This window comes from Palaemon carinicauda, chromosome 29 (genome assembly GCF_036898095.1).
Source record: "Palaemon carinicauda isolate YSFRI2023 chromosome 29, ASM3689809v2, whole genome shotgun sequence".
Lineage (NCBI taxonomy): Eukaryota > Metazoa > Arthropoda > Malacostraca > Decapoda > Palaemonidae > Palaemon > Palaemon carinicauda.
Genome location: NC_090753.1, coordinates 75891494 through 75908812, shown reverse-complemented (window position 1 = coordinate 75908812; position 17319 = coordinate 75891494). Strand labels below are relative to the sequence as shown.

Genomic DNA, 17319 nt, shown 5'->3' with positions numbered 1-17319 from the left:
TTGGTTGTTGAACGTCTTCCCCGTGACACATTGACTCCGTAAACAAAAAATCCTCTAACAAGGACTAAGCTTGGACTGCATGTCATGCAACACAGCTCAAGGTCTATGGGAGCAGGTGTGGTAACAGACGGGATTAGCGGCTGAAGTGTAACCATTACCTTCCCTGTAAGCATGTTATGCTTAAATAAAAGTCCATAAGAGGTTATGCAGCTAAAGGCTCCCTCCAAATGACAGAGTCCTCAAGGGAATATCAGAAGGAGGGAGAAAAGAACTTTCTCATCTACAGGGACCTTATCCTAGAAAAGCTAAGTTCTCTGAGTGAGGGTTCACTGGTGCAAAGCAGCAGACTAGAAGGCAACGTTATGAAACTGCTTGACAGTCTAGTGAGTTGGCAACAACCCAAGATGTGTTGAGAAGCATGCGGTAAGGTATGCAGAGCATGATGTATGCAGAGTATGCTGTATGCAGAGCATGCTGAATGCAGAGCATGCTGTATGCAGAGCATGTTGTATGCAGAGCATGCTGAATGCAGAGCATGCTGAATGCTGAGCATGTAGGAAGTAGAGCCTGCTGTAAGCAGAGCCTGCTGAAAGGAAAGCAGAGCGTGTGCATGGCGTTTAACATTTCTCAGAAATTCCATGACCAGTGCTAGAGTGCTTAATGCATGCTTGCATGGGGTTGAACCATGGTATGCTGAACAGCAGAGTCAGAACGAGCTGGAACAACAACAGAGGTTTCCTCAACTTGAGGGAAAACCTGAGGTTCAGACTGCATAGGCTGAACAACAGACGGAGCAGAAGGCAGGTGCAAGGGTGAAGGAGGTTGACTCCTAGCAAGAGTTGCACCCAAGGATTGTACCAGCTAAGCGGAGGACGGAGGCGGAGTAGTCCGTTCCTGTTCCTGAGAGATGAGTGGAGCATGAGAAGGTTGAGGCTGCGCAGAACAAGTTAAAGTTCTAGCAAGCTGAGGCTCCTGAGGCGCAAGTGCATGGTGTAGATGAGCTTGCCTAGATGAGGGTTGAACTCGGTGCAGCGCTGGTTGAGCAGACAGACTCACGGAGGGGAGAGGTTGTTGTACCCCAACCGAGAGTTGCACCACTGGAGGAGCAGCAAGGGGAGGAGGAGGAAGAGTGTAACTCTCCTGATCCCAAAGCACGGGTTGCCTTAAAGAAGGCTGAGGCTGAACAACACTGTGAACAGCAAACTCCGAAAGTGGTTCAACATCGTACGCCTGGCAGATGGAGCTGCGACTGGGTGCAGCGAGTGCAGGCGGGTGCAGCACAGGCTGAACGGGTGCAGGAGGTTGGTGCACCACCGGTGCAGGCGGGTGCAGCATAGGCTGAACGGGTGCAGGAGGCTGGTGCACCACAGGTGCAGGAGGTGCAACACTCTCAGCACGACACTCACGCATCAAGTCCGAAAGCTGTGCTTGCATGGACTGTAGTAGAGTCCACAACATCGTACGCCTGGCAGATGGTGTTGCGACTGGGTGCAGCGAGTGCAGGCGGGTGCAGCACAGGCTGAACGGGTGCAGCCGGGTTGTTGAACTTTACTTCGTACGTCTGGCATAGGTCTGGACTTTACGTTTAAGAGGTCTTGAGACCTGAGACCAGCGTAACTCTGCCTTTATTTTCTCCTCTAAAACTCTTCTGCAGACGAGTAAAATAAAGGCTCAATCGTCTGCGGGTGGGAGTGACGGTCTCGGTAAGACACGCCCACAACCACCGAGGATACTTCTGTGCGCCGATCAAGGCCTGCCGAACCCTTATGCCCTTCGACATTGCTTCTCCCCTGGGCTTGGGAGCTTGCAAGAGGTCCCGGACTGGGAGGACGACTGGCGCGCACAAAAGTACCCTCACGCATAACACTGACATACTTTGCGCTAATCACTTATCACTTTGATTTCTGTTTGCACTTATTTCACTGAACTCGAAACTTTAAGTGGTTTGTACCTGAAACACGCAATTCTATCCTTCTCAAAAGTTAGTAATTGCGAAAACAGAATTACAATGTAACAGAAAAATCTAATGAAAGAAAATTCAGTGGCTGGAAAGAGACTAAACACTAGATCACTCTAGAAACGTTTAGTTTCTTCCCCTAAAGAGACTAGGGATAAGAGCAAAACGATAACGACGTTACTCGTACGCCTGGCAGGCTTGAGGGAAACGTTTATCCTCTTTCTCCCTCCGTCTCTATCTCTCTCTCTCTCTCTCTCTTGACTTAGAACCTGAGAGAAGAGCCCAATCATATATATCGTTAAAACATATTATTGTTAAAGGAAAAAACTGAAATATTTCCCAAAAAGAAAAGTTCCTTATTAGGATCAAAACCATTAAGTTAAGAAAGAATGAACAAAACGCTAGACACGGTTACTCTTACTGCAATGTGAAACCGTGAACATTCTTTCTCTATCGTAACGATAGAGTGCAAGTTGAAACGTTCTGAACGTCAACAACTGCCGAGACAAACAAAACGTTAGTTCAACTTTGAAAAAGTACGAGACTATCAAAGAAATTCTTTCAAAGACCTTAAAATAGCATAATATGTTAACAGGTAAAACCGAAATGACGGGCTCACGATAATTAACTTCGGTACCAAGAAAAGACCGCCTACTATTAGGAAGGTCGAAAATAAACAAATATAAAAATTAATCTTAATAAGTTTATAATAAAAGGAAGTTAATCGAAGAGGCCTATAAGAGGCGGAGAGATATAAAATAAATCTATAACTTTTGTTAAGCAAAATTAAGAAAGAGAGTCTATACTCTCTTAGACACCAACACTTCCGTCTAAGGGAAGGGTCGGCCATTGAAAGGTGAACGAGAGTTCATACTCTCTTCGTCACCAAAAATAATCAAATTAATTCCAAAAGCTAACTAAGCTAAAATAGAAGTTTCCAGTAAAGCGACAGCCGAAATCAAAGAGAAATACTTCACCAAAGTCGTGAAAATACTCCAAGAACATAAGCGTATCCCAGAACGTCTTGTCAGAAGCACGACAGAGGAATAATTGAGGAGGTGTCAACAAGAAGTACTTGAGTACCTGGCCACAGGTGGCGCTGGTAAGAACACCCCCTTCTAGTATTGTGATAGCTGGCGTATCCCTCCATAGAATTCTGTCGGGCAACAGAGTTGACAGCTACATGATTATCGGGTAAGTTTAATATTGAAAAATTTATTTTGATGTTTATTATAAATGGAAAGCTAATCGAAGAGGCCTAATAAAGGCGGTTGAGATATAAAATATATAGAGGAAAATCTATAATTAATTTATAACGTGATAAGATAATTGCTAAAAGCCTAAAACACACTTCCGTCTAAGGGAAGGGTCGGCCATTTAAAAGTCAAAGAAAGTCCATACTCTCTCTCTTGTCATCAAAAATTAAATCTATCCAAAAACGAGTTCAAGATTTAAGATGAAGATAAAACACCTGCACTGCGAAAGCTCAAACCAAAATGAAGTACTTCACCAAATATGTTGAGAAAACTCCAGGTTCTACAGCGAGTATTGATACGTCTTGTCGTCAACGTCGACAGAGAAGAATTGAAGGGTTTGTTTACATGCAAGAGTGGTATCTGGCCGATAGTGGCGCTGGTGGGCACACCCGCAACCTTCATAGCGATCGCTCGCGAGTTTTTGAGTGTGTTTTCTGTCGAGCCGCAGAGTTGCAGCTATTATATATTCACCGGCTAAGTTAAATATTTAAAATTTAACTTTGATAGAGCACTGAAACTTTTAATAAACTCGAATGGATTTTTCTTCTTTTTTTCCTAGGTCATTCATTGTAAGAATTTTCATACTGGTTTGGTAAATACCTATAACCCTAAAGTACAGCTCTTTTGACTTGAGTCCATGCTAATATTTTAATTACTTTTAAAAAGGTAATAATTTTCTAGTTCCTTTCCTATTTTCCTCTAAGAGTCTTATGCTTACACAACTAACCTATCTAGATAGCACTACTTTATACTTCAGACTCTACCTTCTTTTTGAGATACAGTACAAAATTGATCTTTTCTTCTAAATTTAATGCCAATCAATTGTAATCATCAAGTGATGTCAATCTCTCTAATCACAGAATACTCAAAAGAAAGAGAAGGGCTGCACTGCGCCACCCACCTGAACTTCAACATGCCTGGGTCGTTCAACAAATTTCTCGAGCAGCATTACATCGTCGCCAAATGACTTTGTGGCTTCTCTCCTGGCAGATTCCAGCTGTTCCTCAAACTCTTCCCTTGTCTTTGCAATACGCATACCCTAAAATAGAGGAAAATCTTATTCAAACATTTACTTCTTGGCCTTTAAATACTAGGTGGCATGGATATGTCCCTCTAAGGACAAGAGTCTACGCAGTACAATACTGTCTGCTAAAGAAGGTGATGAATGCAAGAGTTGATGGGAGAAGTACAAGAGGAAGGCCAAGGTTTGGGTGGATGGATGGAGTGACGAAAGCTCTGGGTGATAGGAGGATAGATGTGAGAGAGGCAAGAGAGCGTGCTAGAAATAGGAATGAATGGCGAGCGATTGTGACGCAGTTCCGGTAAGCCCTGCTGCTTCCTCCGGTGCCTTAGATGACTGCGGAGGTAGCAGCAGTAGGGGATTCAGCATTATGAAGCTTCATCTGTGGTGGATAACGGGGGAGGGTGGGCTGTGGCACCCTAGCAGTACCAGCTGAACTCAGTTGAGTCCCTTGTCAGGCTGGGAGGAACGTAGAGAGTAGAGGTCCCCTTTTTGTTTTGTTTCATTTGTTGATGTCGGCTACCCCCAAAATTGGGGGAAGTGCCTTGGTATATGTATGTATGTACAATCTGTATAATTACCTCCCAAATCATACATCATTACAATGGGACATTCATTAATAAAAATTGGTAAAAGTGAGGAAGCACAAAAGAGGAAAATACAAAGGAACCTGACAATACAAGAAACATGAGATATCAAGTGGGAAATAACAAGTCATTTGAAAAGGAAAGTAATTAATGTAAAACGATTTTGTTCATGAAACAGCACACAAAATGCGAAAGGCATGTCATAGGAGAGGGTAAGTTGGACATAAATTAAAGAGACACTCAAAGAAACCTGAAGGGACACTTGAAAGTTTTAAGTATACAAATGACTGACGCAAATACTTGCTAAATTTATCGTTAACAAGTGAAAATACCTATCACAGGCATTGTTATGTTACAAGAAAACCTAAACAATCTATTTTATGAAGTATAGAAATAGCTTGAAATGTCCTAGATCATAAAATCTCGTCAAGAGTAAATAAAGATGGTAGAAAAACTGATCAAAACAACATAGACTTGAATACTTAAAGGTATAAGTATGGAGGAGGGTAAAAAACTTGTTTCTATAACACAATGGAGCACATTAATAATTAATTCTTTGGTAAATTGGACTTCATGAACTCTGGTACACATAAATGCAAGCTAAAGAGACATCTGGCTACACTATAATGTAGCAGGTAACAAAAACATTTACAATAAAGCTTGCAAATTTTAAATACATACTATCCTGCCATGGATAATATATTTCTCATTCTCAGTAACAAAAAAAGCATAAGACAGATATTTATGTGAAAACACTTCCATTGTACAGTTCAAATGTAATATTGTGGATATGCCTAATGCCTTCTTTGCTAGCTGTGATGTGCACCATCAAGTCAGCTGTGAAGATATTTCCACAGTTTAGCTCAGAAAAGACTGATAGGTCTTTAATAGTCACTTTCAGAAGTACTGCAAGATTACAGAAGATTAATTCTGAAGATTACACAACTGTAGGAACCTTACCATCTTGCAACCAAGCTAATAGGGCATTCTGAACTCATTACCTAATTAAACAATTTATAATGATGAACTAAACCTTAGAACAGTATATATAGTACTCGGGTGCTTGTCCTTAGTATCTACAATCAATCATCATCAACAGTTGATTACCCACTGCAGGACAAAGGGCTCAGACATGACGTTCCACTTCCATCTGTTTATGGTTTTTCTATGCCAGTTTATAACAGCAATTTTTTTATATTTCGTTAATCCATTTCCTTTTCTTCCTTCCCCTGCTTCTTTTGCAATCTCCAGGGACCCATTCTGTTACTATTATGTCCATCTATTATCTGTCATTCTCATTATATGTCCTGCCCCTGTCCATTTCTTTTTCTTACATGTTAGAATATCCTTAGTTTGCTCTCTTATCCATATTGCTCTTTTTTTCTGATATTCCAATCAATTCAATCAATAATCACTATGAAACACTTAATACTTAATTCGGTTTTACCCAAACAATAAAAGCGAGACGTACCTTTCCACCTCCTCCTCGAACGGCCTTAATCATGATAGGAAAGCCAATTTTTTCTGCTTCCTCACGCAACCGACTGTCACTCTGGTCATCTCCATGGTACCCTCCAATAATTGGGACTCCAGCCTCTGACATAATCTTCTTTGAAGTGCTGAAAAAAACAAAAAAAATCATGATCAAGCACAAACTAACCTTGAACTATTACTCATTTCTTGATAGGGAGAAGCTAACTTTCAAAATGATCAATAAAGTGATAACAAATTCACCCTTCTAGTTTCAGATGCGGACCGGTTGACCTCGCCGGACTAAACTAAACAAAGAGAAATCAACTGATGTTTACTTCTTATTAAAGTTATATACTGTAATTTAGCGTTGCCATTCATTTTACTTGCTTGTTCCATTTGTTTGTTCGTTGTAATTAATGAAAATATAAGTGGGATTTATATCGGCTAACTGGTGGTTATGTTTACACTCAAGAGAAAACTTGGACACTTGTTACGTAAGGAGTAAAGCACCAGTTTTTCTAATAGTGTTTCTGGTGTGCTTGAGAGAAAGCTTTTCATATTAATCTCAATCTGTTTTATATATATATATATATATATATATATAGAGAGAGAGAGAGAGAGAGAGAGAGAGAGAGAGAGAGAGAGAGAGAGAGAGAGAGAGAGAGAGAGAGAGAGAGAGAGATCTGCTCTCGATCACTTTAATTTGCCAGTAATTGAAAATCAGTACCACAAACGGAAAGTTTGAAGCACTATCAAAATTATTCCTGTTACTGATGATAACGAAAAAAACTGCTACAATATCCATCACAGGAAATCAATCTGTGATACACATCAACATGAAGGGCTGTGCTTGAAGAGAGCAATATGAAAAGAAGTAAATCAAATAGGTGCATATTCATATAAAAAATTAAGTAATGTTCTTAATGGGTAAAAAGATTTTCTGATAACTTGAGAGAAATAATAGTTAAAAACCTATATCAATTACCATAGTGATGTCAAACCTAAAGTGAACTTAAAAAAGGCCATAAAATTAATTCATCAAACATCCTGTAATGTACAGTAATATCCCTCCCTGTCATTAATTGGTTCTAGGGGGCAGTTTTACACCAAAGTGCCATGTTGCATGTGGCATGCCACATAGCTACCAGTTGCAAAGGAACATATAGAAATATATGAAACTTTCACACAGACGGAGCATAAAATGGGTTTACATGGTATAACGGTTCGTTGAACCTGCTTGACAAACGGTTTGTCAAACCTGCTTATCAAACGGTTCAAAGAGGTAGCAGACAGTCACAAATGCATAGGTATTGTGGACAATGAAGCCCCACCCACTAAAGTCAGGCTAGAACAGACTTTCTTTGAACCATTTGACGAACGTGTTCGACAACCAAATACCCCGTTCATACGTTTGAACATCAATTCAAACACGTCTTTTGAACTGCATGCGACGAACCTTTCAACCGTGTAAACCTACCTTTACACGTCGCATAAGGCAATGTTCACACCTCTTCTGTGGGAGAAGTTTCATATATTTCTAGATGAATGTTTTCAACTGGCGTGCTACCGGGCATGCCATGTACGATATGCCACTTTGGTGTGAAAGCGCCCTAAGAGACATGCTGTAGGTCAGATTTTTGCCCTAAAGAGTGACTTACATATTCCTTATGCAAATACTAAACCCGAATAAGTCCTTACAACCTTCTATCATTTTATAAAAACCAGATATCTACATTAACAAACTATGTGAAGTACAGTAAAGTACTATATAGTACTTCATCATTACAGTATTGTACAATGTAAAGACTGATGCAAGGTCAGAAAAACGTTGTAACAGATTTAATTTTTGCATTTACTACGCAACGATAAGCAACATAAAGTTGGAACTGATGTATGTCGAACTGGCAGGTTACCTTTTAATTCCCATATCACGAATAGCGGATGCAGGAGGACCGACAAAAATGATTCCCTCCTTGGCACAGACTTCAGCAAATTCCACATTTTCCGAGAGAAATCCATAACCTGGATGTACAGCCTGGGCACCACTACATTTAGCAATATTCAGGATCTTATCTGCACGTAAATAAGACTCCTGGGAAGCTGCCGGACCAATGTGATATGCTTCATCGGCCTTAAAATATATGAAAAAAAATTAATCATAATGCAGTCATCTTCTCAGTATTAATTACACATATGCAGTGAACATTATCATAAACTACTTGATACTGAAAACTGACATGAGGGAAAATTTGCAATGTTGCAAGAGCAAATTCAATATTATGTGGAAATAAACAGTCAATATGAATGAACTGTAGGTGATATAGCTGCCTAGTCACCTTCACAAAGGCAAGCAAATATTCAAAGGATGATATCACCAACAGGGCAATATCTACAAGCAAGAAATCAGAGGCAGTCAAAACAGAGATGAAAATGAGGTAGAATAAAATAAGGTCATGTTAGAGTATAAGTTCTTTTAGATATCTGAGGTTCCTAATATTTAATCCCATCTCACAGACTGCAATACCGACATTCAAAAATCATGCACGGTTGGTACAGGTCCTCAACTTATAAACTTAATAGGTTCCGAGAAGCTTTTTGTAAGTCGAATTAGTTTTTAGTCAAATATTCTTAAATTTTAGCCTATGGTAGGCCTAACCTGAATTCCATGCCTATGATTTCCCGCTACAAAAGTCTACATATAGTTGGGTTTCATATGAAATAGATATCAGGTTAGTACAAATGTTGTTCTGCTGACTGTATTCAATGATACAATATTGTTTCAGAAGTATTTCTTTATCTTGCCTTCGTTATTTTCAATTGGATTTGTGTTTACATCTCCACGTTTGTAAGTCGAACGCTTTCACGTTGAGGACCTTAGGTAATCATGAAATATGATATTTTAATTATAAAATAAATTTTTGAATATACTTACCCGGTGAATATATAATAGCTGCAACTCTGTTGCTCGACAGACAAAAAACAGTAAAAACTCGCCAGCGATCACTATACAGGTTGCGGGTGTGCCCACCAGCGCCAACTGTCGGCCAGATACCACTCTCTCGATGTAAACAAAGACTCAATTTCTTCTCATCCCACTGCGTCTCTATTGGGGAGGAAGGGAGGGTCGTTTAATTTATATATTCACCGGGTAAGTATACTGTATTCAAAAATTTATTTTATAATTAAAATATCATTTTTAAATATTTAACTTAGCCGGTGAATATATAATAGCTGATTCACACCCAGGGTGGTGGGTAGAGACCAGTTAAATATGTTTACATCGTATAAGCTAAGAGTTTTTTATTTCATTTTGACAGTTATCAATATAACAAAACCAAAATAAATAGGTACCTGGTAAGGAAGTCGACTTAGACGATTACTCTGCCTTGTAAGTACGTCTTCCTTACGGAGCCCCGCGATCCTCTTAGGATGCTGACAGACCCCCAGGAGCTGAAGTATCAAGGGCTGCAACCCATACAACAGGACCTCATCAAACCCCTAATCTGGGCGCTCTCAAGAAATGACTTTGACCACCCGCCAAATCAACCAGGATGCGAAAGGCTTCTTAGCCTTCCGGACAACCCATAAAAACATTCAAACATTTCAAGAGACAGATTAAAAGGATATGGAATTAGGGAATTGTAGTGGTTGAGCCCTCACCCACTACTGCACTCGCTGCTACGAATGGTCCCAGTGTGTAGCAGTTCTCGTAAAGAGACTGGACATCTTTTAAGTAACATGACGCGAACACTGACTTGCTTCTCCAATAGGTTGCGTCCATGATACTTTGCAGAGATCTATTTTGCTTAAAGGCCACGGAAGTTGCTACAGCTCTAACCTCGTGCGTCTTAACCTTAAGCAAAGATCGGTCTTCCTCACTCAAGTGTGAATGAGCTTCTCGTATTAACAATCTGATAAAACATGACAAAGCATTCTTTGACATAGGCAAGGATGGTTTCTTAACTGAACACCATAACGCTTCAGATTGGCCTCGTAAAGGTTTAGTACGAGCTAAGTAGAACTTAAGAGCTCTAACAGGGCATAAGACTCTTTCTAGTTCATTGCCTACGATCTCCGATAATCTAGGAATATCGAAAGATTTAGGCCAAGGACGAGAAGGTAGCTCATTTTGGCTAGGAAACCAAGTTGCAGAGAACAAGTAGCTTTTTCTGACGAAAATCCCATGTTCTTGCTGAAGGCATGAAGCTCACTGACTCTTTTAGCCGAGGCTAAGCATACCAGGAAAAGAGTCTTAAGAGTGAGATCTTTCAGGGAGGCTGACTGCAAAGGCTCAAACCTGTCTGACATGAGGAATCTTAGGACCACGTCTAAATTCCACCCAGGAGTAGCCAAACGACGCTCCTTAGAGGTCTCGAAAGACTTAAGGAGGTCTTGCAGATCTTTATTGTTGGAAAGATCTAAGCCTCTATGCCGGAAGACCGAGGTCAACATGCTTCTGTAGCCCTTGATAGTAGGAGCTGAAAGGGATCGTACTTTTCTCAGGTATAAGAGAAAATCAGCTATTTGGGCTACAGAGGTACTGGTCGAGGATACGGAAACTGACTTGTACCAGTCTCAGAAGACTTCCCACTTCGATTGGTAGACTCTAATGGTAGACGCTCTCCTTGCTCTAGCAATCGCACTGGCTGCCTCCTTCGAAAAGCCTCTAGCTCTCGAGAGTCTTTCGATAGTCTGAAGGCAGTCAGACGAAGAGCGTGGAGGCTATGGTGTACCTTCTTTACGTGTGGTTGACGTAGAAGGTCTACTCTTAGAGGAAGACTTTTGGGAACGTCTACTAGCCATCTAAGTACCTCGGTGAACCATTCTCTCGCGGGCCAGAGGGAAGCAACTAACGTCAACCTTGTCCCTTCGTGAGAGGCGAATTTCTGCAGTACCTTGTTGACAATCTTGAATGGTGGGAATGCGTAAAGATCTAGATGTGACCAATCTAGGAGGAAGGCATCTATATGTATTGCTGCTGGGTCCGGGACTGGAGAGCAATAGATTGGAAGCCTCTTGGTCAGCGAGGTTGCAAAGAGATCTATGGTGGGTTGACCCCAAGTCGCCCAAAGTCTCTTGCACACATCCTTGTGGAGGGTCCATTCGATTGGAATTACTTGACCTTTCCGACTGAGACAATCTGCTAGGACGTTCAAGTCGCCCTGGATGAACCTCGTTACTAGGGAGATGCCTCGATCTTTTGACCAGATGAGCAGGTCCCTTGCGATCTCGTACAAAGTCAGTGAGTGGGTACCTCCCTGTTTGGAAATGTACGCCAAGTCCGTGGTGTTGTCCGAGTTTACCTCCACCACCTTGCCTCAAAGGAGATTCTCGAAGCTTATCAAGGCCAGATGAACCGCCAAAAGCTCCTTGCTGTTGATATGCATGCTCCTCTGACTCGAGTTCCACAGACCTGAGCATTCCCGACCGTCCAGCGTCGCGCCCCAGCCCAAGTCCGATGCGTCCGAGAAGAGAACGTGGTTGGGTATCTGAACTGCCAGGGGAAGACCCTCTCGTAGGCTGATATTGTCCTTCCACCAAGTCAGACAAGACTTTATCTTTTCGGAAATCGGGATCGAGACCGCCTCTAGCGTCTTGTCCTTTTTCCAGTGAAAAGCCAGATGGAATTGAAGAGGACGGAGGTGTAGCCTTCCTAGCGAGACAAATTGCTCCAGGGATGACAGCGTCCCTACCAGACTCATCCACAGCCTGACTGAGCAGCGTTCTTTCTTCAGCATCTTCTGGATGGAGAGCAGGGCTTGATCTATTCTGGGGGCCGACGGAAAAGCCCGAAAAACTTGACTGTGAATCTCCATCCCTAAATACAGAATAGTTTGGGACGGGACCAGCTGTGACTTTTCCAAATTGACTAGGAGTCCCAATTCCTTGGCCAGATATAGAGTCCAATTGAGATCCTTCAGACAGCGATGACTGGAAGAGGCTCTGAGAAGCCAGTCGTCCAAGTACAGGGAGGCTCTGATCTCCGATAGCTCGAAACTGGTACCCCACATTCCTGTCAACAAACCTCAGAAACGGTTGGGAATCCGGGTGTATAGGAATGTGGAAGTATGCCTCCTGAAGGTCGAGAGAGACCATCCAGTCGCCTTCCATAAATGCTGTCAAGACAGCCTGGTAGACTTCATCGCGAAGTTTGTCTTGACAATGAACACATTGAGCGCACTTGCCTCTTACGTACTCCTGCAGTGAACATGGCTGCCAAATCATGGAGCCATCCCTGAGGGACTTGTCCCTGCAGAGAACGTGGCTGTCAGATCATTGGAGCCATCCCTGAAAGCCTTGTTTATGCATGACATAATTGTACAGCAAAACTTCAAAGGCTCGAAAACAGCTGTGAAGTTGACCTGTAAAATCTTGGAGCGTCTCCTGGCCAGGCGCCAGGGAGAGTCTACGAGATTTGAGAAGTCTATCTGGGCAGAGGCAGGAACTCCCAAGCCGAGAACTTCTCTCGTGTCATATCAGACTCTCGCTCTAAAAGCCAGTTTAAAAGAAGGGAAAGCAAAGGCTGTATCCCCCAAACTCCTCCTGGTGATAAACCAGTCGCCTAGCAAACGTAAAGCTCTCTAGGAGAGCGAGAGAGCACTAGCTTATAAAACAACGGCTTCGAAGTAGCTAGGCCTAGTGTAAGCTCTGACGTTTAGGCGAACGAGGAGCAGCAGTTACAAAAAGATCCGGACAAAGATCCTTAAAAATCAGCATGATTTATTTAAAGTCCATAGAGGGCTAAGCAGCTTTAGGCTCCTCTCCGTCTGACAGAGTCCTCAAGGGAATATCAGTAGGAGGGGGAACAGCAACTTCCTCATCTAAAGGAACCTTGTCCGATAATAGCTGAGTCTCAAGCAAGGGAGAGACCTACCGTGGCGGCAATGCTTTACAAGCAGAGTCCACACGCACTGGTGCATTAGTAGCGGACCAGGACGCAACGTCATGTAACTGCTTGACAGTCTGTGAACTGTCAACAACAACAGGTGCGAGAGACCAGGACGCAACGTCATGTAACTGCTTGACAGTCTGTGAACTGTTAACAACAACAGGTGCGTGAGGACGCACAGCGTCCACTCGAGACTGCTTTGACCGCCTAGATAGAGCAGTCAAAACAACTCTAGAATGCGGAGGTTGACGCACAGCGTCAAAACAAGTCAACTCCGATTGTTAGCGAACGTCCTGAACGTCAACAGGAGCATCAGCAAGTGGCCTAACGTCCAAATGTGGCTGAAAATCCACACGAGACCGCATCGAGTGTGGTTCTAAACAACCTGACTGACGTGACTTAGCTACGCCAATGTCAACAGGACGCACAAAGGAACGTTAGGTTGGCTGAAAGCCAGGATCTCGATGAGATAAACGGCTAGGCTCAACGGACTAATCGGCAGAATAGTCTTCCATAAGGGAGGCAAGCTTATTCTGCATGTCTTGCCGTACAACCCATTTAGGATCAACGGAAAAGGTTGCGGTAAGAGACGAGGGTAACGTCTGTGACCGCAAAACCTTGCCAACAAAAAGACTCTCGGAGTCTGTGTTACGCTTTAGTTAGGCGGCGAGCAGTTTTCCGATGACTGCATAGGGTCAGAGCTGTCCTAATGGCTACAACCAGGACGCTGGACCTGTCCTGAAAGGACTGACTTTCGCTTAAGGGCCTCGAAACCTTGTTTCAGGTTTCTTATGCGAAAAGCCTTCGGATGACGAGGAGAAAATTGTCTCTCTCGCCTTATGGTAGGGGAGATCTTGGTAAGATACACCCGATACCATAGAGGGAACGTCTGTTCGCTGATCAAGGCCTCTCGAACCCATAAGTCGTACGACATTACTTCTCCCCTGAGCTTGGGAGCTTGCAAGAGGTCCCGGACTAGGTGAACGACAGGCACGAACAGACGAACCCTCGGTTACGCAACACTGTAACACTTTGCGCAATATCACTTTATCACTACGATTTTCTGTTTTGCACTTATTTCACTGAAATCGAAACTTTTACTGATTTCTACCTGAAGCACGCAATTCTACCCTCATCAAAAGGTAGTAAATGCGAAATCAGTCGTATAATGCAAGCACATTAATACCAGCAAAAAAACAGTAAACATCTTTTAAGATAAAAAATTCAGTGATTGGGGAAGAGACTAAACACTAGTACATTCAAAACTACGTTTTCAATCTCTCACCGTACATTGCCTGGGGACGAGAATAAAACTAAAAACGTTTTATCCTTTCTCCCCGTACAGAGACTAGGGACGAGAGTAACTCGAGAACAACGTTACCCGCTTGAACAGAACGTTTTCTCTTCTCTCTCTCCCTCCGTCTCTATCTCTCTCTCTCTCTCTCTCTTGATTTCGCACCTAAGAGAAGAGCCCAATTACGTTTCGTCAAAAAAACATGTTATTTGACCAAAGGAAAAAACTGAAAGGTTTTTCAATTAAAAAGTTCCTTTAAAATAGAATTTAAAACATTTAAGCTTTGAAAGAAGAATGAACAAAACGTTAGAATCGATTTACTCTTTCTGCAAAGTGAAACCGTGATACTCTCTCTCTATCGTAACGATAGAGCGCAAACTGCGTAGCATAAATAAACTAAACGTTAGTTCATCTTTGAAAACAGTACGAAGACTATTCAAAGAAAATCTTTCATAAAATATTTATTAAAAATATTCATTTAAAAAGTTTTAAATCATTAGCTCTTTAAAAGATATTTACGATTGAAAGGGCTCAACGTTGTTTAACTTCGGTTTCCAAGTTAGGACCGCCTACTCTCAGGAAAGGTCGCATATAAACAAATCATTAAAATTTATTTTTATGTTTATTATAAATGGAAAGTTAATCGAAGAGGCTTAATAAAGGCGGTGAGATATAAAATATATAGAGGAAAATCTATAATTAATTTATAACGTGATAAGATAATTGCTAAAAGCCCAAACACACTTCCGTCTAAGGGAAGGGTCGGCCATTTAAAAGTCAAAGAAAGTCCATACTCTCTTTGTCATCAAAAATTAAATCTATCCAAAAACGAGTTCAAGATTTAAGATGAAGATAAAACACCTGCACTGCGAAAGCTCAAACCAAAATGAAGTACTTCACCAAATATGTTGAGAAAACTCCAGGTTCTACAGCGAGTAAAAGTACGTCTTGTCGACACGTCGACAGAGAAGAAATTGAGTCTTTGTTTACATCGAGAGAGTGGTATCTGGCCGACAGTTGGCGCTGGTGGGCACACCCGCAACCTGTATAGCGATCGCTGGTGAGTTTTTACTGTTTTTTGTCTGTCGAGCAACAGAGTTGCAGCTATTATATATTCACCGGCTAAGTTAAATATTTAAAAAACATCCAACTAATTTGCTCCCTTTTTTTCTAAGGAAGATCAAAATGTATCAGTCAGACCAAAAAAACAAAATGACAAATATGATCCGATCAAATAACAATTATATTATCCACAAATACTTCAGAACTGCAAGTTTTTTAAATGAATAAATACATACCATAGCAACATGCATGGAGTTTTTATCCGGTTCCGAGAAAACTGCTACAGTTCTCACACCCATCTTGCGAGCAGTTTTTACAACTCGGCAAGCGATCTCCCCTCGATTTGCAATAAGCAGTTTGTTTATGGGTCGGTGTTCGGCTGACGTGTGAGCATGATGAGTGCACCATTTTCTTAATAACTGCCATCCTCTGTAATTCATATGAAACATTAGGGATATCAAAAGGAGTCACATCTTACATGAATTAAAAGGAGTGTTATCATACATCTTTCCTCTTAAGCGCCAAAAAACCTGCCTTATATGATAGTACGGAGCTGATAACTGTCTTATAAATCTACTATATTATCCACTGCTAGTCACAAAACTACCTTGACAACATGTATGCCTTGGCCTAACCCAAATTACATAATTTCATTTTCATTTCTTAGAAATGTGTCATAATCTAAAATTACAGTATATAAGCTGGGACCGACTTTAATTTTTACACAGGTACTGTACTCAAAAACTAATCTTACATTAACTAGGCTATTTAACTTCAAAATAAATTCCTCCCCAAACATGTAAATTATACATTTCCATGACTTGATTACCGTGTTTATGTATTCATTTATAATCTTGACATACAACTTTATCTCCATAGAATTAAAAAAATGGATAAGTATTAAGGAAGAATTATGATATACCCAAACCTGCTAAAATACTCAATGGTAAAATATACAAAACCATAAGAGAAGCATATGAGAAAACATAAGGTTCATGTATATAACTATGAAAAACATTAATAAACCTTTTTTTTTCAAGTTGAGATAAGAGGGAACATTAAATTTCAATATTTAATAGCATCAGTGACCTGGTCAATATTTACATAATTAAATATAAAATATCTTTCTTAATAGAATGTTACCGTAAGACTTCATACAAAATAAACACGTCACACAATCATCATCATTACCAATCTACCGTTGATGGTATTATTATAAAACAACAAGGGAAAAACTTTACTAATAAAGAAATGGTGTTATATATAGAAAAACTCCTGTTTTCTTGAAAATGACCTTTATTACTGTCGCAAATAAATAGTTTATAAGATATACCCTGATATATCATACGGTAATGGGGGACACCCAGTGGGAACCGAGGGTTTTGGTGGAGAAAATTTACTGACAAACTGATAAATGGTAAAAATGTTATTTTCATTAGTAAAATAAATTTTTGAATATACTTACCCGATAATCATGTAGCTGTCAACTCCGTTGCCCGACAGAATTCTACGGAAGGGATACGCCAGCGATCACTATACTAGAAGGGGGTGTACTCACCAGCGCCACCTGTGGCCAGGTACTGCAGTACTTCTTGTTGACACCACCTCAATTTTTCCTCGGTCCACTGGTTCTCTATGGGGAGGAAGGGTGGGTCAATTAAATCATGATTATCGGGTAAGTATATTCAAAAATTTATTTTACTAATGAAAATAACATTTTTCAATATTAATCTTACCCGATAATCATGTAGCTGATTCACACCCAGGGAGGTGGGTGAAA

The 17319-nt window shown here is 41.1% G+C and overlaps 1 protein-coding gene across 1 annotated transcript in view; it reads right to left on the bottom strand.

The window, feature by feature from the left end:
* Mccc1 (Methylcrotonoyl-CoA carboxylase 1) overlaps positions 1-17319 on the bottom strand; it is a 74069-nt gene that overhangs the window by 40916 nt on the left and 15834 nt on the right. The window contains exons 2-5 of the mRNA XM_068352790.1: positions 15776-15968; positions 8208-8425; positions 6293-6440; positions 4115-4252 (exon numbers count right to left, since the gene is read on the bottom strand). Of these exons, the coding sequence (XP_068208891.1) occupies positions 4115-4252; positions 6293-6440; positions 8208-8425; positions 15776-15968 (697 nt within the window). The remainder of the gene's footprint in view (positions 1-4114; positions 4253-6292; positions 6441-8207; positions 8426-15775; positions 15969-17319) is intronic.